This window comes from Falco naumanni, chromosome 3 (genome assembly GCF_017639655.2).
Source record: "Falco naumanni isolate bFalNau1 chromosome 3, bFalNau1.pat, whole genome shotgun sequence".
NCBI classification, from domain to species: domain Eukaryota; kingdom Metazoa; phylum Chordata; class Aves; order Falconiformes; family Falconidae; genus Falco; species Falco naumanni.
The window spans coordinates 79,855,748-79,880,752 of NC_054056.1; the positions used below are offsets into that span (position 1 = coordinate 79,855,748).

Here is a 25,005-nt window from a genome sequence, read left to right on the forward strand (position 1 = left end):
GCTGACTTCTCCAGTCACCCTGGTCTTCAGGGCTTTTGTCAGCTTTCATGTGACTTAGAACAAATACATGGAAATTGAACTATTTTTAAAAGTCAGTCCAGACTAATTACAGACTTCCAGTCTACTTATCTGAATGTTGTGTAATCACCGAAATGGCATTTAACATTAAATGCCAATTGCCCATATTGGCTTTGCAGTGCTCCCATGTTAGTCAGAGGCTGAACTGTTTGTTGGTGCAGAGACAATGAAAGACAAGATTTCTCTGCCACAGATGCTTGGATTTTCCTTTTAAAGACATTCACACTCTTCTGGTGTAATTACAGCCTGCCAGAGTGAGGAGCATGAAACTGTTTAGCTTGCGAAGCTTAAAATAAAAGGTGTATATGAAAACAAGAACACGATCCCTTTTCTAGCAGCCCAGCACCAAGCCCCATCCCTTCCTTCTTCTTTGGCTTCTTACTCTGAAATTTAGAGCACCTTCCTATTAATTCATTTCTAGGTGAGTGATAGGACCTTTTTTGCCTTCTGTGTTTCTCTCAATTATTTCTGCTTATTAATCTGTTTGTAGTTCATGTTGCATGTCTGAATATGAAGTCTCAGGTGTGGGTGCACAGGTCTCCTCGTGAATTATGCTCCATTCTAGCTATATACTGTGCACCCCAGTTCCCATGCAGACTTCCCCTTGGGCAGATCTCTTGAATGTTCTTGGGCTTGGGTGGTTTTGTGGGGGTTTTTTATTGACTAATGTCATCGTACTTTTTCCATAGTCTCAGAACAAAACCAGAAGGAATGTATGTGGCAGGTCAATACCCTGGAGGGAGCAGGCATGATTCTGCGGTTTCTTTCCCACCCACTTCCTTTTTGCCCCCAGATATTCCCTCCCTTCCCTTTGTGTAATAGGACGGTTTTGCAGAGCTACAATGCTGAAAATGTTAAAGTGTAAGTGGCTACCCGTTCCTCCTCAGACCAATCAGTCATTTTCAGTTGCAGGTTTAAATCTGCTGCAGCAAAGCCAAGCCTCTGTGCTTGCATCAGGTCTTACAAAAGCAAGGCTGTTTGACTGACAGGCACAGAGAGGGGGTTCTGATAACATGCTGAGCTGAGTCTGGAAGCACAGTATCAAGGACGAGGCTGTGCCAGAGGTACTGTGCATTATGGATGAGGCACTCAGGTCTGTCGTTGATTGATTGAGGGACAGTTACGCTCTTTCACAATGCTGGGTAAGATCATCTGGACTGTCACTTAATATGAGCTTTCTTGTCAGTGGGAAGATGACTTTTCACATAGTGATCCAATACAGATTGCAAATGACAGCCGTGCTCTCCCTCTGCTTTGTAAGGGTTTAGTTGCTCATGCAGGTGAGTTAACCTAAAATAGCTTTATCGCTTGCCAGGTGCCATACACTGGAATTAACTCTTATTCTTAGAACCTCAGGCTAACTATAAATGTTGGAAAAGCACCTGCATTTGGTGTTGTGAGATATATGTCCTTTATCTCTAGCAGCCAAAGTGCCATCTAAACATTGTGTAGGTACGGTGTTAAATTAAGTGGGGGAGGTGGGGGGAATCCAATTTTTTTCTACTTTTTTTCTTTCAGGACAGAGAAAGAAGCTGTAACAAACAGTTCTGGAGACTTTGAAGCATAGCCACAGTACTGAGGTCTTTGACTGACAAGCCTTCTGCTTTCTCTTTCTTACAGGTCTCCTCCTACAGATGTTCTGAACACGTCTGCATCCCAGCGATTTTTTGCTGTGCGCAGGTACTGAATGTAAGGAACAAGCTGCATAAAAAGAAGCGTGGGGTGTAGGAGAAGCAGCACTATGAGGAGTATACCAGAAGTCATGCCTATATAAAATGCAGGCAGTGGCATGACTTCAAGCAAAAATTTCTTGAGAAAGCATAGTTGCAGAATGACCGAGTTTATTCTTAGAAAATGACAGAATAAAGCTCTTATTCAACAATATGGCTTATAATCATGTTAAATGGTATGTGTCAGACTTAACTTCCCTAAGTTCCATCCTTTCACTGTGTGACTGGAAGTTTATTTATTGCTTGAACAGAATTTCTTTTCCTCCCTACAGGTCTTGAAAACTAGAGCTCAGGCACTTCTGGATTAGTCTTTTCATTGAAATACTGGAACTACTATGAAGTCTTCTTGGTTTGCACTCATCTTGGCAGTGCTTAGTACTGAATTGCTAACAAGTTACTGTTCCTCCGTCAAGTCCCCAAGGTTCAGAGGACGTGTGCAGCAGGAGCGAAAAAATATCAGACCAAATATCATCCTTGTACTCACCGATGACCAAGATGTGGAGCTAGGTGAGAGATAATTGTTATTTGCTACTTCATTTCATCCTGTGTCTTTCAGTAATTTCTGCCAAGCAGAAAGGACTTTAAATTCAGACAAGGTACTGGTCCTGGAACACTATCAGAATGTGGGACAAGTTTTGAAAATAAGTTAGCATATATTACTTAACAGCACTCATCACATTTAGTTACAGACTTTAGGAAATATATGTTTATCAAAATATGCCATGGAGGGCTTTAATCACCAGGATAAAAGGATTTAATAATACCTGCAAGGACATACAGGTAAAAAATGTGCATCAAAAGCCCTTTTTCACTTTGTGACTTTCTGTGGCATTGAAAAAATTAAACCTTTTGAGGTTAACCATTCCTCAGTGCTGTACAGATGAGTATCTATTTTTTCCACATATTTGTCACATGCATGTATGTCATCTGACATGTTTATGCACACAGGCAAACTGGTCTTGTTTCAGGACATAAGCTTAATATTTTTATGAATTATTAAACTGTTTTAAATCCATCTGCTTTAAAACTATGCTATTTGTATAAAAATAGGACAGTTTTGCTTTCACAAGTGTACTAAATATCTGAGCACAACCAGGACATACCAGCCAGAAGTTATTTTCACATATTTTTCTTAGGGTTGAAAAAGTTTAAACACTTGGATGATGTTCCAGGAGGCCTTTGAATGTTTTCCATTAAGTAAGTTAAAAAGATATTAATGGTAGTTATGCATATAACTGATTTTTTGGTTCGCTGCCCAAACTGAAAAATCAAGGAGAGAAAGAGGATCACTTCAGGTTACCCCCAAGCAAATATTTTAGTTTTGGGGGTGGGAGGTAAGATCAAAAAGGTTAAAAAAATTGGCAAATCAATTTGAAATTAAATCTTGCATTCTTAGGGTTTTTTAATGAAAGACATGGTTTTAATGAAATTATAGTAAATTTCTAAAGAAAATGCCATGTAACACTGAAAAATCAAAATGCTTCATTCCAGAAAACAAAATAGTACATTTGTTCTAAAATCATATATTTTCAGCCAGAAAGTTGTAGACAAAAAGTGGTCTAGATCTAAAAGCAATTCTTTACTTGCTAGCATTCTTGCATTTGTCATGACACAATGATAATTTGCACAGTCCTTCAGGGTTGCGAGAACATGATTAATAAACTGTATTTCATGACTGAGAGTTAGTGGTTTTATGCAGCAGAGCTCCAACACCAGGCCTTTAGATAAGAGTACATTATCTCTTTTATTTCTCACCCTTTCAAATGTCTGCTCTGTTTAGCCATGCTGCATAATGAATGGCTGTCCCTGGCTCTGTTTTTGGCCTAAAATATAGCTATTACAGTAGGAATGCATGACTTCGTGATAGACTTGTTCTGAAAATTTTGTTAAAAGGGTCAAGTCATGTCTTCCTTTTTGTGGTCTGAAAGAGCCTGCTTTCTCCAGGGCACCAGGGAAGGTAGGTCAGCAGACACATGTGTCTGAACAGTGTTACTGACTTGCTGTCTTCAGTCTTGCAATAGGATTTGCAAGTGGTGAAAGAGGAGGAAGGATGTGGCAAGCCACTTTGTTCATTTTGTGGAGCTCCACTTTGAAAGCTGTTCTGGATGTGTGCAGGGCACTCTGGCTCCTATTAGCAGGCAGCTGAGCAATAGCCTGGATGTGTATGCATTCCCACTGCATTGAAGACACAGGTTTCCCCTTTTCACAGATCATTTCACAGGAAACAGGATTCATCCCCAAGACTTACCATACTATATTATTCACACTTCTGCTAATAAATCATTTTGCTTATTTGAAAAGTAAAATCATACTGTTTTCCATGTGTGGATTATCCCCTTACCCTTCAATGATTCCTGAGAAAAATCTCAGGTTTCCAAAAGGTTAATGGGAAGTAACACTTTCGGCCATAAACAGAATAAAACTTAGGCATTGGCATCCAAAAATCACAAGACTGAAAGTCTCAATATGGATTATTTGCTCTTGTATTCCCTGCACAAATAATTCCAAAAGCTGTTCCAAATGAATGCTTTAACATAAAAGCATATAAAGTACATTATAGACTTCCATCAGGAAGGATTTCTCTCCAGAGCACGTATAAGCATTGAACCAAATTCATTTGCCTGAGTGCAAATGATATACAAAGGAGATATCCAAAGTAAAATTTGCAAGAGGCAGGGAGCTTGCATTTAGTTAGTGCTCAAAGCGTAGGAGTATGCACATCTTCCTATCGATCTGCAACAGTCCCCAGAGTTCTGCATTCTGAATGCAAAGAAGTTCAGCAGAGGTGCTGTCTCATTCAACTTATCAGATAAAACCCACGAATTGCTCCACAACTCCAGTCAGTTCCTACCAATGCTGGGAGGAACATGTCACAGAGAAAGAATATTACAGATACTTAGCTGGTGGAGAGCAACTTAAGTAGTGTGAAGCAGCCTGACCCACAGCTTATGAAGAAACTCAGCAAATACTGGGGCCCAGAAGCTAGGAAGTGACTGGTTAAATTGTTCCTCTGCGCATTTTCTTTCCCCCACCAAGATCCTGAGGGTAGAGAAATAACTGTCCAACACTGAGGCAAATGGGCATCTGCTCAAGGCAAAGCACCAGCTCCCAGAACTGCCTAGAACTACTGCCCCTCTGGACACAACATGCAACAGTGGCCCCAGCTACTGGGGTCAGGTCTGTACTCTGTTCAGGCATGAGTACAGGTATTTACAGCTTTCTGCTCACTCTTTAGTCTCTTCCCTTGTCCTCCAGGTTCTCTATCACTTGCACACATCAGAACCTCAAACCATGACCCCCCCAATCACTCTTATAATCTCACAGTAAATAATATCTTGCATAATGTCAGAAATGAATCAAAACTAGTGAATATGTTGGTAGTTCCAGTGTTTCTAACCCAGAGACCTTTGAGATGTCAGAGAATTGGAAAAGGTTAAAAAAAAAAAAGAAAAAGAAAAAAAGAGGGGAAAAATCCATTTGAGACAATTACCTTTTTCTGCACCACACAGTAAAATCCATATAACCCATTCACCGAGTACAGTGCTGGGTGAAGAGAACACAGCATGACCTGGACACATCACATCAGGCATAAGTTGCCTGGTTTGCTTTCCAACTTAAATAGAACTAAAGCACTAAAAATCATAAGCTGAAAAAATGGGGACATGTGCTGAGATCTGAGAAAGTCCATCACCTTCCAGCGGCCCTGCACACAACCCGTATAAAGACAAGGTGGCTCTAGCCATCCCTTTGTAGAGATGCCCACCTGTGATATACCTGGATAAAAATCCACAGCAACTTTAAGACTTGTTACAAAACCTTGGTTACCAAACATATTTCTTGATATATAAGAACAGATTGAGAAGTGACACTGAATTTCTTGCCTGACAAAACTTGCTAACTTCTGTGTCCAAAGGGGCCATTCCCAGTTATCTGGTTTCCCTCAGGTGCTCCCCAATCGGTCACGTAGAGCACAAGTGTCCTGCTGTCAGACAGCGCCTGAGTACATGTGCCCTGAAGACTGTGGGCCAGATGGTAAAGAGCACAAGCTGTGAGGACAGCTACAGACAGCAAAGGATTATAACTTATATCAGCAAATTTTATCTTCTTCTTGTGTTTTGTTTTCCAAATGAGGAAGTCTCACCTGCTTTGAAGTGCGGATTCCAGAATTTCCAGAGGGTGTAAATCTATTGTCAGTGTCAGTAAGTGCATACCTGGAGGAAAAACTTACTCATAAACAGCAGGTTTGCAAGAGCAGAGGGCTGATCAAGCAGAGGAATGAGGAAGTGCTCTAACAGCTACTCATTTATAATGCATAGAGGCATGAAAGTGCACATCAGCTCTGCTGCTGTTACCATGCATTAGTGTACCTGAACTTTCCATCTGAGGACCTCAAACCACTTTACAGCTGAGCTCTCAATAATAAACTGTGACATTTCAAAACTGGGAGAGCTATGGCAAAACCAAAACAAAGCAAAGCAAAAAAAAGCCAGCCTGGAGTCTGAAATAAAGACACGTAGAATGAAGTTTATCTCTCATTTGACTTTTGCTCAATGACTCAGTGAAATGCTCCCACTCATACAAATGGAACCTTTTGTGTTCAGGGACCTCTCTGTTGCTCCTCTGCTTCTCTATAGCTCTAAACACATGGGGTTTGTCTGTGTTGAGGTCAGGAAAGCACAAATGCATATCCTCTGCATTTAGAAAAGAAGAGCCGTGAAAGGGGAAGAGTCCAAAATGATGATGATGACTTACATGCAGGGTATTGACTGTATCCTTAAAGACACAGACATTGGCACTGCACAAGGAAATGCTGAAGCGCTAACTACCTTTTCCTTCTCTTAACCAAATAATTTTGATGCGCTGACTCCTTAGCCCAAAACCAAAAGAACATGCTTTAACTTTAACTGGTAAGGTAATTTATAAGATTTTACTGCTTATACCTTAAGCTGAGCCTCCTTGGCAGTTTTGCGGTTTTACAGCCATGTCTTCCATTGTTTTAAAACTTTTTTTTTTTTATTTAATTTTCAAGTGACCCAAACAAAACCACTAAGATAAACTTTTATCTTACCAGTGGAATCAATGGATTTAAATTTAAAACCTTGACTACAAACTGTACAAAATTAATTGTGAAACCAAAGAAAAAAAAGGAAGTATCCAGAAACCACTTTTTACTGCCAGAACTGTGGAAGTATTACAGTTCACAGACTTGTTTCCTGGGCACATAGTGATATATCTATGGTTCACCCTTACCCTTCAGTCTCCGCTCTGCTGTATAACAGAAAGAGCTAAGTTTGACAGCTGTCAGCAAACACTGACAGACCTTATCAGGAGTTGCTCAGTCTTTCTGCAATCAGAAGTCTGCAAGCCCTGCCTGTCTCACCCTGTTGTTCATGAAGACGTTTTGAAGGATCCCAGAAATTTCTTTTTTCTTTAAACTGGATCAATGCAATTTCTTGAGAAAGGTGCTGAATTTTGCCTTTTTTTTTTTTTTCCATACAGATTTATCCCCAAAAGCTCATTTTGAGCACAGTGCTTTAGTATTGGAGCCAGTCATGCTGATCCAATGTCCACAGAAATTTTCCTCTAGAAAAACTGTTACTGAATTCTGTCTCTCTCCTCCTCCCATCTCTCATTCCCTCTTTTGCATTCTCTGTTCTCCACCCACCCCCACCCATCCCTTTATCTCTCTGGTTATCTGATAAAATGGGAAGAATTGTAACAGAATAATTGGTAATCTCAGCATTTTACATATTTTACTAGTACATTGACTAATGATGCAGTCTGTGTAACATACTGTTTTCCTACAGCTACATTTGAAGAACTATTGACCTATAAATCTGATACAGCTCTAAAGTTTTAACACTGTATTTCTAGATTAGCTTGTATTTTAACTTTGTTTTGAAGCCTGAGAAAAAAGAACTCGGTCTTTCCATAATCCTGAAAAATATTTTTGGTGACATAATAAAAATTTCATATTTCCTCCTAAAATTACTTAAGCTAAAGAGTAGAACAGACTGATGTCTAAAGGCAAGCTAATCACTGATACTTTCAATAACATAATAGCAGCCAATATATTCTATTTTTTGCAGCACAGTGATGATCAGTACCTCTTATTGCAGGGTCCTTGCAAGTGATGAATAAAACCAGAAGGATTATGGAGAATGGAGGAGCCTCTTTTATCAATGCTTTTGTAACCACCCCAATGTGCTGCCCGTCGCGTTCCTCCATGCTAACTGGGAAGTATGTGCACAACCACAACATCTACACCAACAATGAAAACTGCTCTTCTCCCTCATGGCAGGCTACTCATGAGCCACGTACCTTCGCCGTGTATCTCAATAACACTGGGTATAGAACAGGTAAGAGAAAAATCAACAGTAGTTTTTTGTTTAAAGTGAAGATGTCAGATGAGCGATGGGCAGACGATCGCTGCCTAAAATGAAGTGACTGTTGTCCCAAATTAGGATTACAGAGCAGAGGTTTAATGTTATGGAGAGGAAGGATAGTATTGCCTGTGGGTCCAGATCCACAGCTAAAAGCCATGTAAAGAAGCTCACTTGTAATGGAGCAGCATATTTTCACATTTGGATGTCCCAGGTGGGAAATAAGCTGTTGGGTAGTTACACCTAGTGTGAAAGAGGTACATTTTAGTGGCATTGTGGGTCTGAACTGGCAGTTCCAGCTGTGATTATGGTCAGTATTATGGCCTGCTTGAGGGCAGCTGCTAACAGTTATGGAAGAAGATGTCAGGGCCAGGCTGGGGACTGGTGCCAAAGACCTCACAGGAGAGAAGTGCCTGTCACGGGAGTGAAACAAGGTGAACGGTATAATTTAAACTTTGCCATGAGGCAATATTTCATTTACATTTTCTGAAAAGGAGTAGAAACATGCTTTTAAGAATGATTGTTCTACTGTGTACCAGTAAGATTTGATAGTTTTCTTGTAAATTCCTGGTGGTTTTCCGTGGTCAGGAGATCCCTTTCCTGTCTACAAAGAACTCTTCTTATTCCTCTCGTCTGTGCTTCAGCTTGATGTAAAACCTGATTCATTTCTGCATCACCTATCCCCTAAGATTCAATCTATAGTCACATTAGGCTCCAGCCTGACTCCCCTTTGCAAGGTACAGGAGTTGTACAAGGTCATCAGAGTGCAGTTTGTCCAGAAGCATCGTTTGACTACAAAGACTTTTCTTTACAGGACCGATGAAGCAATGGTTTCCGTGCCAACTGCGTTCCTTACAATGTAATTGGTAGCAAAGAAATTTGTCTCTATCAGTGACTTAGGCACAAGAACGGATCGCTTTCAAAACATATAGCAGGCAAATGTCTCCATGCTGTCTGCTTGTCCTAATTCTCTTCATTCTGCTATATCCAATGCCTCAAATTTATCTGCCTGTTTGCCATCTTTTCTTCATCACACAGACAGCTCTTTCTTTTTTCTTCTGTCTCTTTGTATCTGTAGTTCTAGAAAGCTTCTGCATCCTGTGTAAAAAGCAAAAACAGTCAAATATTTAAGTTCTTTGGACCTGGTGCTAGCTCTGACATATGGACTGAATAGTACTTCAGTCTCTATTAAGCTGGTTTCAGTGAAGTTGCCATCTGAGTACAGCGCTGCTAAACTTGAGTAAAGGTCAGCATCAAGACTTTGGAGGAGAAAAAGAGGGGAGAGAGAACTAGCAATCACTTCTAGAAAAGGTGCTGAACTTGCCCTAGAATATAAGCTTCATCTCATGGCATTTGTCTCAGAAATGCTTTCTGTTTGACTTATGGCTGCACCATGTGGGACCTGCCTTTCCTGCTCTTAAAAAAATATAGGATCTTACTGATTTATAATCTAATACTTGCTCAGCTGAATGTCTTATGCATAAACTGGGTAGCTCTGTCACTAGCCTTCTCTGCCATTTGAGGGGTAAACACTCTGCTTTGGATATATCTTCTGCACTACCTTGTATTAAGAAGGCATGTGGAGATGTCCACTAAATGCAGACTTGGCCCTATTAAATGGAAAGGAAAAAAGGATTACCAAAAAAAAAAGATGAAAAGGAAAAAAAAATCCCTTTCCAAAGGCAGGCAGAGAGAACATCACTCCTAAAACTGTCAGGGTAGGTGAGTTTTAACAAGGGGCAGGAAGGAGAAAAAGGAAATAGAAACAAATGAAGATACTTGTATGAAACCCTAATTCTGACCAAGGTACGTTGTTTGAACCTATAGTGATTTGGTCCCAAAGAATTTATCCATTTACCTCTTATAAGATAAACCTACCTTCTAATTACCTCACCATTATTTTCTGAAGTAGCAGCTTAATTAACAGCAGATCTTACATTTTTCAAGGACAGTGTTGCCTCATTAAAAAGTCATCAAAAGTCCACTAACCAACTAATAATCTACACTTCACAGCTAGAAGTTTCATAAAGTTGTAATGACTCAAGAATACCTGGGAGTCAAAAATAATTGGGAAGGAAAAAGAAGGAACTGAGGAGAGAGAGTGGCTATAGGCCACGTAGGCTAGTTGTGACTCTGCGCTGATATTGCAGCCATTATGGGTATTTGCCCTGTGCATATTTACATGTTTTGAGAGGAAATTAGTATCCTCCCCAATGGGAAACTGGGGAAGAGAAAGAGAAGTGAGTGACCCAAGGCCACTCACAGTTTGGTGACAGTCCTGGTAAGGCACTGGTCCGGAGAGCTCCAGTCCGGATGAGACAATGTGCGATACCTGCAACCTGGTTCTGAGGATTTAACTCTCACTTTTTGCATAGTCAAATTATTATATAAGCTGGTGGAAACAAAGGAGTGGGAAAGTATTTATGTAATGTCCTTACTTGTGTTCACTCCAAATAGTTTCCAACATCTATAAAGCATTTGTTGTCTAAACCTGTCACAGCCTTAACTAAACCTCTATATTGCAACTGATCACATGTGGGCAGACTGCTTATGAGAGGAGTCTTGCTGAAGCCATGAGGACTCCACACAAGCACAGCAGGCCATTTAAAGAGAGGTCTGAAATGTGTTCTAACAAACTGCAGTCATAATTAGAGCCCACCGGGAAAACCTGTCAAAGAACAGAATGTTGGTTTTTTCCTTTTTCTATTTTACTCTTCTACTGTTCTACTCTGATGTGCCCTAATAGATATGTTGCATTTCATGGAAGCATCCTTTTTTAAAGATTATACGTCAGTGCTATATCATAGGCAGGAAATGCGCTGGGTGTTAGCAGGGCAGACAATATTTAGAAACACACTACCAAACCAAAACCACCTTTTGTTTATAAATATGATTTTTAAAAAATCTCAAAACAATTAAGGCTATTTCAATGTTTATGGTTTCCCTTACTCACAAGCTGTATGCTAATGCAACGAGTCAGATGCACGGTTTCCTGACTGTTGAAGGTCCACAGAATTGGTAATATTAAACTAGTACTTGCAGGAAATAGCAGGAAAGGCACAGTAAATAGGTAGAAAAAGAAAATAAAGCAAATCCAGAGAGCTTCAGAGAGATGAGACATTTGTTTTAATTACATAGGTTCCAGCTGCTTGTACTGGGGAGGAAAAAGGGTCACCTGTATTCACTTCCAGATTTTTTGGAAATTGTGAGAAAAGCTTGAGAAGTTTTCTTTCATCTTACAGTTTTTAATGTCAGTAGACATCCCTTCAGATATTTAAAATCAGAAGTTTTATTCATAAGGTTATTAGATGCAAGAGTTAGAGATTTTGCTTTGCACTTTCCAAAGTATTGGCTGGTTATTTGAATTCTTTCAGTCCTCCCTGCAATATTTTTGAAGTCTTTTACTCTTTTTACCTTCCACTGTTCTGCCCCAGCCCTACAGCACATAGCCTTGGCCTCTCAGATGTGCCTTTTGGTATTACCAGTTCAGTCTGCCACGCACCTACACAAACACAAAGGAAAACTCCACGAGTGTACTACCTCAACCTTGGCTTCCTCCAGGAGGCAAGGAGGATTGTGCTACATCTTAGTAACCGAGCAGTAGCCAAGCATTATCTCAGTGTTTTAGAAGGCAGAGCCATGACAGCAACACAGCCAATATCCATGATACATAAATACAACAACCATTTTATTGTTAAATAGCATGTCACACTCTGTATACTGCAGGATTTTACATTGTTACCAGCTGAAGTTTCATCCCTTTACAAATATGATGGGAAATGTAAGTTGAAAATCCTCATCCTTTCTTAAGGTCTATGCATTCAGAGCCCTCTCTACCTAGTGTTACTTTGTAGAATTGTCCTCACTCCTCTCAGCCCTTCACAGCCAGTAAACTATGCAGGAGAGCAGAGCAATCTGCCCCGGCCCAGCAACTGCTGACATGCCAAACTCAGGACCAGGCTCTCCCCTTATGGAATCCCACCTGAAAGAACAGAGATGCCCAAATTAAGCAATTAGTTCCTTACATTTTTTAGAATTGTCTTTGGGAAGATGTATTTCCCAGTATTTTATTTCTTGCTCAGAGGTGTCAACTGATCAAAATAACATTCAGGATTCATGCATGCAAGTGTCCTGGTGGTACTCTCAGCATTCCATGGGACAAAAATGGTAACATAGCAAAGTTAAGCAACTTGAACATTGATTTGTAAATGCTAGAGTTTGTAAAACTCAAAACTCAAGAAGTGACTGGACATCAAGATGTCACTGTCTGGCATGTTTTGACAGTCACTAACTCCTGTTTAGCGATGAACAGAAATGGTCACTTGGTTGACATCTAGTTGATATGTTCAACAGTACATGTCAGCTGCTGATGTGTGTCAGTCGACATCTGTCACTTCTGGGTACATTTAGTGTAGTGACCAAAGTACTAATAAAATTCTGAGAGGACAGGAGACTGAAAGCTAAGGAGAATTTAAACTGTGCACCATTCCCTTCTGACACATAGGGACAAGTTAATCTCTCATAAAGGTAGCAAAAGCTATGCCTCCTGAAGGTGTGGCCATACAGTAAGTTTCCTCTGGAGGCAAAACCAGTGTGTTTCCTGTTTGCAGCCTTACAGTACAATTCACTGCCAGCACAGGCTAATTTTAATCTGCAGCATTTCAGTGACCTAATTTGTATCCTCCCTCATGCACCCTTTCAAAACAGAGAGGGTGGCAGAATATGATATGGGGTGGGAATGAGTGAGCAGGGAATGAGGTTTTCAGAATATTTCTAAAGTGAAAATTGAGAGAGACAACTTCAAGCTTTCACTTTCTTTTTTAATTGGTATAAAAGATGCTGGGGAGCACCAAACATAATTGAACTTGTAAATACTTGAAATAATTCAAAGCATGCCTCACTTTTCAGAATAAAATCGCACTTTCAGTCAACCTAAGAAATGTAGAAATGTAAAAATAAAAGTGAAATATGCTGAGTAGATTAAAATAGTCCACAGAAATGAAATGTAAAAGAGGGAAAGGCCAAAAAGGATAACATGCAGGATTTTCTATTCTATAGTATCGTGTAAAGTGAAACTTTTTTTGGTTTCTGTCCAGGACCTCATCAAAAACCACAGCATGTCTGCCTACTTGGGCTTAAAACAGAATTCTATGCTATTAAATACTGCACAGAAAACTGTACACTAAAAGATTTTTAGCAAGTTTATGCATTCAAGTGCTTCATTTAGGAAAATCTGGGTAGAACACTGGGCAACTATTTCATCTCTTGTTCACGTGGATGAATTATAGTCTTTAACTACATAATGACATATCAGTTTTTGGAGGGTGAAATTTCCTCAGTTTAAAAAGATAGACCATTTCTATCAAGACACATGATACTGGCATCTGCATCAGCAAGGATGGTGGTCTTGGATCCCCTCTCCAAAACTATCACTTTCTAACTGAATAACTAAACATATTGGAGTTTTAGCATGTATATCGGGGCTGGGGGGTCGGGAGATGGGGCAGCTACAAGTTTACAGATGTCTGCTGCAAGAAAGGTACCAGTGAGACTCAGGAGTCATTTCAGGCATCGTTGTGTCCTCCCCACTGTCCAAAAGCACTGCTGGCTCCCTTCAACCTACCCCGTTAGGTGGAACAGTCTCTGCTCCTTGGTTTTCTCATCCCAGTTTTCTGGCCCTGCAAGACCTCACCTCAGCCTCCTCTGAGCCTTATTCCCCTGCTTGTCTGTCCTCAGGTCATTCCCACCCTCCCTCCCCTCCTGGGTCCAGTCAGTCCTTGACAGACATGTCCTGTTCCCACCACTTACTGTTAATGATCTCCTTTCCCAGCCTGATCAGCAAGTCTGCTTCTCCCCTCCCCCTTGCCTTGTCAGTCTGCTTCTTTCTCCTTTCTGCACTCACTGTTCAGTTTCTTGGTTGACATTGCCAGTCCTGGGCCCCCAAGCTCCCACTGCTTTCCCCGAACTCTCAGCTCCTTTTCTGGATCTCCTGCGGTTCCCCAAACTGCTTGTCCTTATCTGGTCACCTCCTGCCCTCTGCATTTCAATCATCTTTCTTCCGCCTGCTGACACCACTCACAGATGGACAGGGAATAAAGTCCCAAGGTGACCAGATCTCCAGCGTATGTGAACTTCAGGTTGGTTTGGTTTTTTTTCAAAACTGAGCAAACTTTGCACAAATTTTCACTGGGATGATAAAAGATGCCTCCTTGAGAGACTCCATTCATGTTTTTGACAGATTTCATGGACTCAGTGCAGAGCATGAAAGTGCTATCAAATGAAAGCTCCCATAATTTTTTTCAGATGTTAAATGTAATTCCTTTTCCTGTGGTTCTCAAAGATGGCTACTGTTTGGGCTAAGAAGTTTCAAAACATTCAGCCTGAGGCAGACATCCAGTTTGGAAAATTTCAGTCCAAATATAAGAAGTTATAAGCAACTGAAAACAGGGTCTTATAATGAGAAGTGTCAGACAACATCAATGCTGAAAAATGCTACCAGCTTGGCCCAGAATACAGGCTTTGTTAAAGACATCACCCAGGCAAACGATTGCTATATCAAGTTATAGGCTAATGCCTTTTGCAACTGCTGAGTTATAAAATCTTTAATGCTCTTTTTGGTTACAATGGTAAACCTGGCAGCAGCTGGGAAAGACCCACAAAGTTGGAGAAAAAATAGAAAAACTGAGGTTTTCTGCTGTGGTTAAGTTACAAGACTGGGAACTGCGAAATCTGAATAATATTCTTGGCAATGCCACAGGCTTCCTCCATGACTTAGGTCTAGCTGAAGGGTAACTTTTTGGTGCCTCAGTTTCCTCACCACGTTTTTGGGACAGTGCTGATTTCATTTCCTAGGCAGTGCTGGCATACTGAACTGGCTTTCTGCACTTTAATGATGTGACACAGTAATCCTTCGTAATTTTTTAACAGAAAGGAAAAATCAAACTTCTCAGGTTTGAATCTGTTGCTTGGGAAGAAAACAAAGAGGAATTTACTGGAATAATCCGGAAGTAGCAGTTTTGTTGGGCTCTGTCCCCAGAAGCACAGAATGACTGTGTGTCAGCCCTGAAATGTCATATAAACAGTGCTTCGCAACTCCTGTAAATCATTTCCTGACTTTGTTAAAGGAAGTGGGCTGTCTACTTAAAGCTCTTGTCTGGGTCACGGTGACTAAACCTTACTGCAACATGCCTTTTTAAAGGTTTGGGTTTGTTTTAAATCAGAAACATTCCCATAAGCCTCAATAAATAACAAGGGCGTAGAACATAATATATGTCCTTTGATCTGTGGAAGGGCAGAGATGTCTTGCCAGTAGATGTAGCCCAGTTCACCTGTACGCTAATCCACTAATGCTGACAGGAGTTAGGGGACTAATTCTATTGAGTAATACTGTAAATGTTAGTCATAAATGCTTGTAGAAAATACTGGGGAAAGAAGTGCTGGAAATTATGAGAATTTGTATCATTCAGCTATATATATATCCTGGCTTCAAACTTCAGAGATCCCCTGGGTCAAATTCTCCTTGTCTTGCACCCATTGCAACCCGCTGGATCTCTTAGTTCAGTTCATGAATCATTAGCTAATTGCTAAAAGGAAAACAAAAGCCTGTATTAAGGCATCTATTCATGTTAGGTACCAAACGTATATTCTGCAGCCACTCCTGAGACACACAGTTGTCTGTGTAACTGTTCACCATGCCATGTGTTGTTTGCATAAACTTAATTGAACATACTCATACAGAGTACAATTGTTCTGATACACTATGCTCCTCTACATGTGATTAAAAAATAACAGTGTGTCCTGGGAACAGTTAGCAAAACTGCCAGAATGCAGATAAAACCTGCCTTATTAAAATGCAAAAATCAGCATTTATCTTTCCTGTTATTCCTGTGGGGGCCATTACACACCACAATGAAAAGATGTCCCTTGAAATGGCATTAGTTTTTAATGAGGCTTTTACACATTGAATCATAATCTCTGTTTTATTAATTACAAGTAGAAATGGCTTCCTAAACCCTGTAAGTGCTGAGTACAAGTGGCTTCTAAAGCTGAGCATTCCCAGTGAGTACTCAGACTTGGGCAATTCAGCAAGTGTTAGGCTACAGCTAAGTTAGAGATGTGGGTTGACTATACAAGCCAAGCACGTGAAGATCCAGCAAGGATATTTGCACGTCATGGTGTCAGCTCCTGGGCAGTTCTGTGACATATTCCATATCTCTTTAATTGTTTACAATCTTCTGGTTAACAAAAAACAGCTAGGAAACCTGTTGTGATTACTTGCTGATTATTTGCCCCCATGGACACTACTGTGCTTTTATTTTACTCTGGCCCTTGTCTTCATTCCCAGCATGAAGAACCAGACACTAACTGCTGATTCTGGGCTCCAGCTTGGACTCACTTGCCCTACCCTGTACTCAGGGGTACTCAGAAAACTCCATGGTGTAGGGACTGTACTCTTGTGATAGGGTAAAAGCCTGGCTTCTCCCTTCATCTGTCTAAACTACTCATACGCTCTTGAGCTTCTGACCAGCAAACCACTCTTGGTTAAAGTGATTTGGCAAATGTGATCCATTATCACGGCTACCACTGCTTCTACTAGTATACAGGGTATTTGACATGGGAACTGCTTTATTCTACAACAGGGGGAAACATCTATTTCTGCAAACTGTCACTCAAGGAGCTGCTTAAAACTTGACAGCCCTGAGATTATTTTAATGATAAAATACTAAATCATTGCCAACAGAAAGGTGAATGGTTCAGGCTGTCAATCCAAAGTCTCATAACATGCACCAAAATAGGGGTTCAGGAGGCCAAAGGGGAGATAACAAAACATTATTAAAGTTAGAAAATTAAGTAATCTAAAGTAAGGAAATTCCAAGATGAATTGGCCCCCATCAGCCCCAAACCTCCCTTTCCTTTTCTAAATTCAGTTTATCTTTTCTTGTCCTTATGCCTCAGGTCAATGTCATCTCTGCATTTCATGCTGGTGGCTTTCTCTCAGGTAATGCCTGACTATCAAACAAGAAAAGAGAGAAAGCGGCTGACTGTTCTTTGTTTTAGCACCAAACCTGAAACTGTGGGGACTTTCTTAGGTCCATAAAGAAACAACCTACAGTGGCATTGAACTGAGAAGCTGTACTAAGTGTTTCCTGATCATCTGTCTGCTAGAGTTTTTCAGAGCTTGGCCATTTTGAGACAGATTTTCATATCCGCCTCTGTTATTTAAAAAGGCACTACATCAAAACCTACAGACACTAGAACTTCTTAGAGAAAAGCTTGCCAATTATTTTTAAATGGGCAAACCCATTTATTTTTCCCTAGCCTTTTTCTTGGAAATTGCTGAACTGCTTGGCTAAAATGTTCCATAAAACAAAATGCAGCCTGAGTCAGATAGTATGGAAACTATCATCAGGAATGATTGAAGTTTGGCAAGACTGTAAACGACAGAGTTCAGGTCTCTGTATTAGTCAGTCATCATTATAGGCAGGGCTGTCAAACCATCCTACATGATAAATTGCCATAACTTCCATTTCACAGCTTGAAAGCCTCTGTTCTTTGTGGGAGGCAGATTGGCAGTAGAGTCCTTTACAGATGAGCACAGCACGTGGAGGTTCCCCAAGTTCATGCAGTAGCTGCTGGTGGATCTGGGATGGCATTCAGCAAGGCTGACCTCAGATCTCCCCTGTAACCACAGACTGTCCTTGATTTTGCTTGGCTTGGTAATGCTTCCTCTCTCTTGATCACATCATTCTCGCATACTTTTCTTCACTGTTCTCTCTCTCCCTGACTTCTCTTCCCCTGGCTTCCCTTCCCACAGTATTTCAGCCTTTACCCTTACACTTTTCCAGAACATCTGACTCCCTGAGAGTTTAACCCAGTTTGGCTGCCTTAGAGGAGAGGTATGGTTTCCATTCCGGGAGGCAACAGTACTGGGCACATATTCCCTCCCCATGGTCACCCTCTTTACCTCAAGCTTCTTGACTTCTGGTTGGCCTCAGGAGAAAAAAGGAGAGAGTCTGGGTTGCTTTCTTGGTGGCTGTGGGAAGATGAGCCGGAAGCCTGGTCTAGTGTCCATGGGACTTGTTTATATGTCACATTCCACGTGGTATAGGGAAGTAACATTATATATATGACTGTAATCTCTGGTTAGTGACATTTGGCAGTTATATGCTTTGATTGCACCATATTTATGTTGCCTCAGGAAAGTCTTAATTATGAACATTTAGATTTTTCCACCAGTTTTCCCAGGAAGTTCACCATGCCCACATCAATCAGATCTGAATTATTTAAACCCTTTCACAAAAGTACTTTTTTGGTTAGGCTGAATGTGTCTAGGTTGAATGTGAGGTTTTCCAAAGTGACTTCATTTCCTAGTAGGAAACAAGTATGGGGCTTTGACGTGTGTCCCGAGCCCAGCTGAGGCAGTGACGCTGGGCAGCAGCTCTCTGCGGGCACGCCCGGCTGGCCGAGCCGGGGCCAGCAGCGAGGGCAGGGGCCGTGCACTGTGAGAGGTGCAGTGAGTGGGCAGCTACCACCCAGGGGAACTCCACCCCTGGAAAGGGAGAGGTCTCGGTCATTTCCTCCTTTTCAGAGGTGTCTTACTTCGTGAGCACTGGGAGTACCTTTGTGCTGACTTCTGGGGACACAGGCAGCAAAACTGCTAGCATGGGTACCATCCAGGGACTTGTAAACCTCAATAAAATTAAAAATGTAAGCAGTGAAGTTACCCAGGCATCCCAGTAAATTGCTGGGACTGAGCTGGAGCTTATGAATCCCTAAAAACCTATGTTGCAGGCCTGGTCAGGTATTTTGTCACTGCACTTCTCAGGCAGTGGTAAAGCAGGGCAGAGCCATCCTGACTGACTTTTTTCATCCAGGCTAAAGAACATACACAAGCCACTAAAGAGCTTCCATACCCATCTGTCCCTAGAAACAACACGGCTGCATCTGCCAGGGTACCATGCCAGTGTTAATCCTCCCTCCCGAAAACAGTTGGCTGCATTTTGGTGTCCGTATAACTTTGGCATAAGCAATTCACAACTCCCAGATAGCTGGAAGCCCACTGCATTATGAGATTGTTTTTCTTTTTATTCTTTCCAGAGGAATTGGCAGGAAGACCTGCAAACCCTCCTGGGCCTAGTGGCAAAGGCTGAAAGGTTCAATCTGCATGGATTCTCACTTGTGACCTGGAGCTAATGGAAAAAAATAACACTTAGTTTGGCAGGCTGGGTACAGGTGTTTGACCTCCAAGTCTTTGTTTCTTCATTAGTTTTGCCTTAAGAGAAACTATCATAGCAAAGCAAGACAGGCATTCCCTCTTGCTCTACCCAAATGTGGCCCAGTGGAATGGAGATCTGGACTTCCCAGACCTTTTACGAAACCAACGAACATAGCCAGGTTGCCAAGCCCAAACTTTCAAACATCGGAAGCCAGGCTCCAAAACATCACAGGACTTGCTTAAAACCACAAGGTGTTTCTCAGATGTTTCCTCTGGGCACTGAAGTTTTATTACATTTTCAAGTGGAAACCAAGGCAAACATACTAATTCTTAAAAAAACGTGAAAAAATTTCACGTGAGCACTAGATTTCAAAAGATTAAGAAGAAAACCTAAAGTCACAAAGGCTTTCAACTCTCATAAAAACTCCGGAAATAACTTATTTTAATTTCAAAACCCTCTAAGGTATAAAAGGAACTTTTCTGATAAAGCAACACTGACTCATTCTAACACATTTTATCTTCATTCATACATGCTTTTGACTCAGACTAAAAGACTTGGATTGCAAAGCCTCATGTGTGTGTGTGTTCTTTTCTTTTTTTTTTTTTTTTACCTTCACAGCTTTTTTTGGGAAATACCTCAATGAATACAATGGCAGCTACATCCCTCCTGGGTGGAGAGAGTGGGTTGGATTAGTGAAGAACTCTCGCTTCTATAATTACACCATTTCTCGCAATGGTAACAAAGAGAAGCATGGATTTGATTATGCAAAGGTATTTTCCAGATACATAAATGCTGCATCATTAATCCATATAAAAATAACTTCCAGATAATTAATTAATTAACCAACTACAACCACAAAATTGAGATGTCATTTTCTCTCCAGGGCATTGCAGATTGATTTCCACACGAGAATATTAAACATACGACAGAAGAAAGCTTCCAAGGGCTCCTCAGTGGAGCCTGGTGATGCCTTCCTCCCTCCCTCTCTCTGCTAGAAATTGATAGTTTGTTGGCAGAAGCAAATTGTAAATAAAGTCTTTTCCCCAAAATAATTGTGCCCCTTGCACTACTGAACTTTAAAGTTGGCTAAGTGTTGTCAGTTATTACCCACATAAGAAACTTTAGTTAATGTTATTATCCTTATACAATGCACACCAAAAAAAGGCTGTGCACCTGTGGTGTCAGACTCTGGGTATGACTATGATAGTAGCTTAGTGTGAGAACATGGCCATTGGAAAATTTCAGAGCTTGTTTGTGAGCTTGACAGACTTTGGAAAGTATGCCAAGGTGACCTGCCCACTGCCATGAAGTTTCTCAGAAAGACTTAGGAGTGCAGATCGCAGACTTTCCAGCCTGCAGAAAGCAATCTGGAGTTTCCTCAGGCTGTACCTCACAGAAGATGATACAGATGTTGCAGCTGTGGTTTCTGACCCATGTAATGAGATTTTATTGGAAGCTCGTGATGCCTGTTTCTGATTTCCCCACTCACAGAAATTACATGATACTGATTATGTATTTATATATAGTAAAAAAAAAAAAAAAAAAAGAAAATAAAGAATATTGGTTAGTTATACATTCCTTACATACCCTGCATATGTAGCAAGAATAAATAGGGAAATAGGAGAGGAGTGGATGCTTTGGGAGAGCAGTCATACTGGCATTTCACTTCAACAGGCCACAAACCCAGAAATTATCACAACCATGGTGCCTTGCACTCATTACCCAGCTTGGAAACCAAAAGGTCACTCGCTGTCTCTTCTGTATCCTTGCAGGGATGGGATTGTAGCAACCAGGGCTACCACGTGTTCTTCAAGTGTGCTACAGGAGAGGGGAAGTGGCAGGGCAGACAGGGAGTGGGCAAGGAGGAGGTCACAGCTGGTTGCTTTGTCCTAGCACTGACATGCGACACAGACCTTGTCCCTCAGGCTCTGCTTTTGCAGCTGTTCGGGGCCTCGAATACACAACATAAGATTAGTCATGCCTGGAAGTGCTTGAAATTACAAACATTGTCTCAGCACTTTCTCAATGAAGCTCGTGTTAGACCTCCAGGCCAACAGTGAATACTCCAAGGTGGCAGGTGGTTTAATTTAAGTTTTCATCTTTTTTTCTTAGTTCCATTTCCTCCCTTCCCCTTGTAGGCTTCCATTTGCCACCTTGGCTGTGGGTTAAGCCAGTTTATTAGTGAGTCACAACCTTAATCTCAGCAGCTGCACTGCTTAAAGTTGCACAATTAAATTAATAGAGCCTGCAGGAATTCAACTGCTCCCTCCATTCGCATTTGCAACTTCTTTGATAAAGATTTTTGCAATCTGTTGCAACTTTCTTCCACTTTGTACATATGCAAAAGTATACTCTGAACAAAGAGCATGCAAGAAATGTTTATGTAAACAGAAAACCAGCATCAATGATTTGCTGTTAGGAGCCATTACTTTGTGAAAGTGTTTTATCAGTGAAATTCAAGAAACATATCTTTGTCAGTATAGTCTGTCATTTTAAATGTTACTTAGCATTGTATTACAAAATCTGGTAATCATATTTACTTAATGCCTTCTGCTGTATCTGATTTGCAAAATACTGTCTCATTTTATGTGGCATTGCCTGCTTAAGAAAGTAATTACTGCTCAGTCTCCCCTATGCTCCCTCGAATCATACATCTCTTTGATGGTATGTTTTTACTTCCTGATCTGAGCCTTAATGAGGACTTGAAAATAACATAATAACATGATAGTATGTGATCTAATTAATCATGCACTTTGTAACTTTTGCTTTGTGTTAATCTTATGTTCCAGGACTACTTCACAGACCTAATCACTAATGAGAGCATTAATTACTTCAGAATGTCTAAGAGGATATATCCCCATAGGCCTATAATGATGGTCATCAGCCACGCTGCGCCCCATGGCCCCGAGGATTCAGCACCACAATTCTCAGAGCTCTACCCCAATGCTTCACAGCACATGTAAGTCAAAATCACATGCTGCCAGACCCACTCATATCTGCTTCTTGTGAGGTATTTGTTTACAACGACACTGCAGGAACAGAGAATTCAAATATAAGAAACTCATAGTAAGCAGTATATGTTTGCTTGTTTCTTTTGCCATGCTTGCTCCTCTCGGGGAAGAGAGTGACAGCTCTGACCATTATTAAAGCAGAGAGAAGCTTTTTTCCTCCTGGGAAGTTGTGGGAGATTAAAAGGTCAGTATTTGGCTTTGTAAGGGCAGCTTCTTACAATACCCTGAAAATATGTAGACACAGGTCAGGATCTGTTGGAAGGATATTACTTCCTTCATTTTCCTCGAAGATATGCACATCCTGGGCTCTAACTGAACGCATTAGGAGCAAAAACACCCTTTTGTAGCTTTTGAGGGCACCAGGTTTGTTTATAGACTGGATACTGGCAGATTCCCAAAATAGCCTATTAGATTGCATATTTAAGTAACATGCTTAACCTTTTCTGTTCATTACACTATAACAAAAAAAAAAAAAAAAAAACCAAACTCTTTATTTTGTTTCTAGAACTGAAACCAGCTCCAGGTAAAAATCTTGGGTAGTCCTGGATTCCACATCTTGCTTTATACCTTGAATATTCTGAATCCTTGTCCCCATAGTGAGATGTTACGGAAGCTTTCCATTGTCCTTCTGTCTACCATGGGCATGTAGACTGCTCTTTCCATTTGTGCTTAAACAATGTCTTTGCACCTCTTTCCACACAGAAAAAAAAAACCCTTAATAAATTTTAACTGGATTGTACATTGATTTGGCTTCTGAAAATGAGGAGGAATCGGCTTCATCACACAGTGGGAAAGCTTCTTTGTCTACAAATTGCATTTTGGACACTTTGCAGCTCACACACAGGGATTATATTTTTTGTAGTTACATTAACTACTTTAAAATTGCAAGGAGTAGCAGTTACTGCATAAACTGCATGCATAAACTGACCACTAGTTGGAGCCAGAAAGAGACCTGCTGTTCATAGCACATGGTTAAATATTTGTTAGTTTGTGGGGTTTTATCCTCTTATTGGCTCCTACTTTCTAGATATGCCACTTTTCCTGACCTTACATCTTACCTACGTTTTTCTTATCCTATATTCTCAACGATCCCACATTCCTGAGTCTAGATTTTGCAAGTAATGCAAACCAGTCAACAATGTTTCATAGTTATTTAGGTATTCAGGGTAATTTCTACCTGTACACAGAAGTGATGAGATTGAGATTTTGGTTTGTAAATACCCACTTCAAATTTGTTCTCAAGTAATCATCCTAAAGAATTATTATCAATTTTTAGAAAGCAGCAGGGAATGCTTGGGGGTGTGTTGGGGGGTGGAGGGGTGGTGTGGGTGGGGCAGGGGGACTATAACCAAGAGAGATTCCTTTTCTCTGTTTTTCCACTTTCTAAAAATCAGCAGTTTAGTTGAAGCATCCAGGTCATTGTGTCCCATTCTCTTTGCATCAGTCTGATCTCTTTTTGAACCGTGATAGCAGCTCCACCATGTTGTGATAACAAGTTCCACAGCATCACCCCATGTGTCAGGAACAAAGGACTGCTTTTTCTTTCCTTCCAAACCTGGAGCTTGCCCATGCCACCAGTGTCCCCTGCTCCCCATCCTGTGAGGAATAATGAATAGTGACTACATCTAATTTAATGGACTCCTCCCATGTCTTCTTTCAGTCACCCCTTATCCTAGCAAGAGAGTTCTATCTATTTGTTCTCTCTCTGTTCAACAGATTGCTTCCCATTTAGTGGCACAGATTGCCTGGCCTCAGGCAAGCCATCCTGTCTGCTGGGGGACTATCCATCATACAGGAGGGTAGGATTCAAACTGTTTCCGCTTAGCTGTGGGGACCATGTCTGGAAGAAAAGCACTGAATCGTTGTATCTCACCCTGCCTCTCCCCAGGTCAAAGCAGCTCAATTTAGGCTCCATGCTCACTGTCTTCGGATAAAAGAGAGCTTGTAGCAACTTGCATTGGTTTATCATGCTCCTGACACTTTCTACGGCTTGGAGTTTACAGCCTACTTGTTTTCTAGCTTGTGCTGCTAGAACCAATGGTTTTAGTCTCCAAAATTTTACCTGCCTCTCCATCTTAGATAGATTGCATGTTACTTGCAAAGATCAAGTAAAGATCCTAGTTATCTGTTTGCAGGCTTAGTTCCATTTGAGTACGTGTGCAAATTAATTAATTTTTATTTGCTTGGACTCCTGAGATCTAGATACCTTGCTCTGCTAGGCTACTTGTGAGATAGCCCAGAATATGAAACTCAGCTCTACTTCTTCTGGTGTTGTTGATTTCTTGGCAACCTTTTTGCGAAGAGTTTTTTCTCTAGTGACCTCGAGAGATCCTTGCTGGATTGTTTTGTATTTCTTATTGCACTGACTGACTGTATGTGTTATAGTTCAGTCTGCAGGCTAAGAAATGAGACAAACTGAAAATGAACTGCCAATCTGGGTGGCTGAAGCCTCCAAATAACTGATTTCTCTAGCAAAATTATTAGCAATGTACTCTAAAAGATATAAGTTCAGTTCTCACAGAAATATTTGGTCCTCCCTGTGAAAACAGCGCAAGAACAATAAAATCCCTCCTGCCAAGGTTTGTGT

At 40.9% G+C, this 25,005-nt stretch overlaps 1 protein-coding gene across 1 annotated transcript in view; it reads left to right on the forward strand.

The window, feature by feature from the left end:
* SULF1 (sulfatase 1) overlaps nucleotides 1–25,005 on the forward strand; it is a 127,009-nt gene that overhangs the window by 58,659 nt on the left and 43,345 nt on the right. The window contains exons 5-9 of the mRNA XM_040588585.1: nucleotides 1,699–1,758; nucleotides 2,081–2,315; nucleotides 7,928–8,167; nucleotides 20,026–20,177; nucleotides 22,197–22,366. Coding sequence (XP_040444519.1) covers nucleotides 2,144–2,315; nucleotides 7,928–8,167; nucleotides 20,026–20,177; nucleotides 22,197–22,366 — 734 coding nt within the window. The 5' untranslated portion in view covers nucleotides 1,699–1,758; nucleotides 2,081–2,143. The remainder of the gene's footprint in view (nucleotides 1–1,698; nucleotides 1,759–2,080; nucleotides 2,316–7,927; nucleotides 8,168–20,025; nucleotides 20,178–22,196; nucleotides 22,367–25,005) is intronic.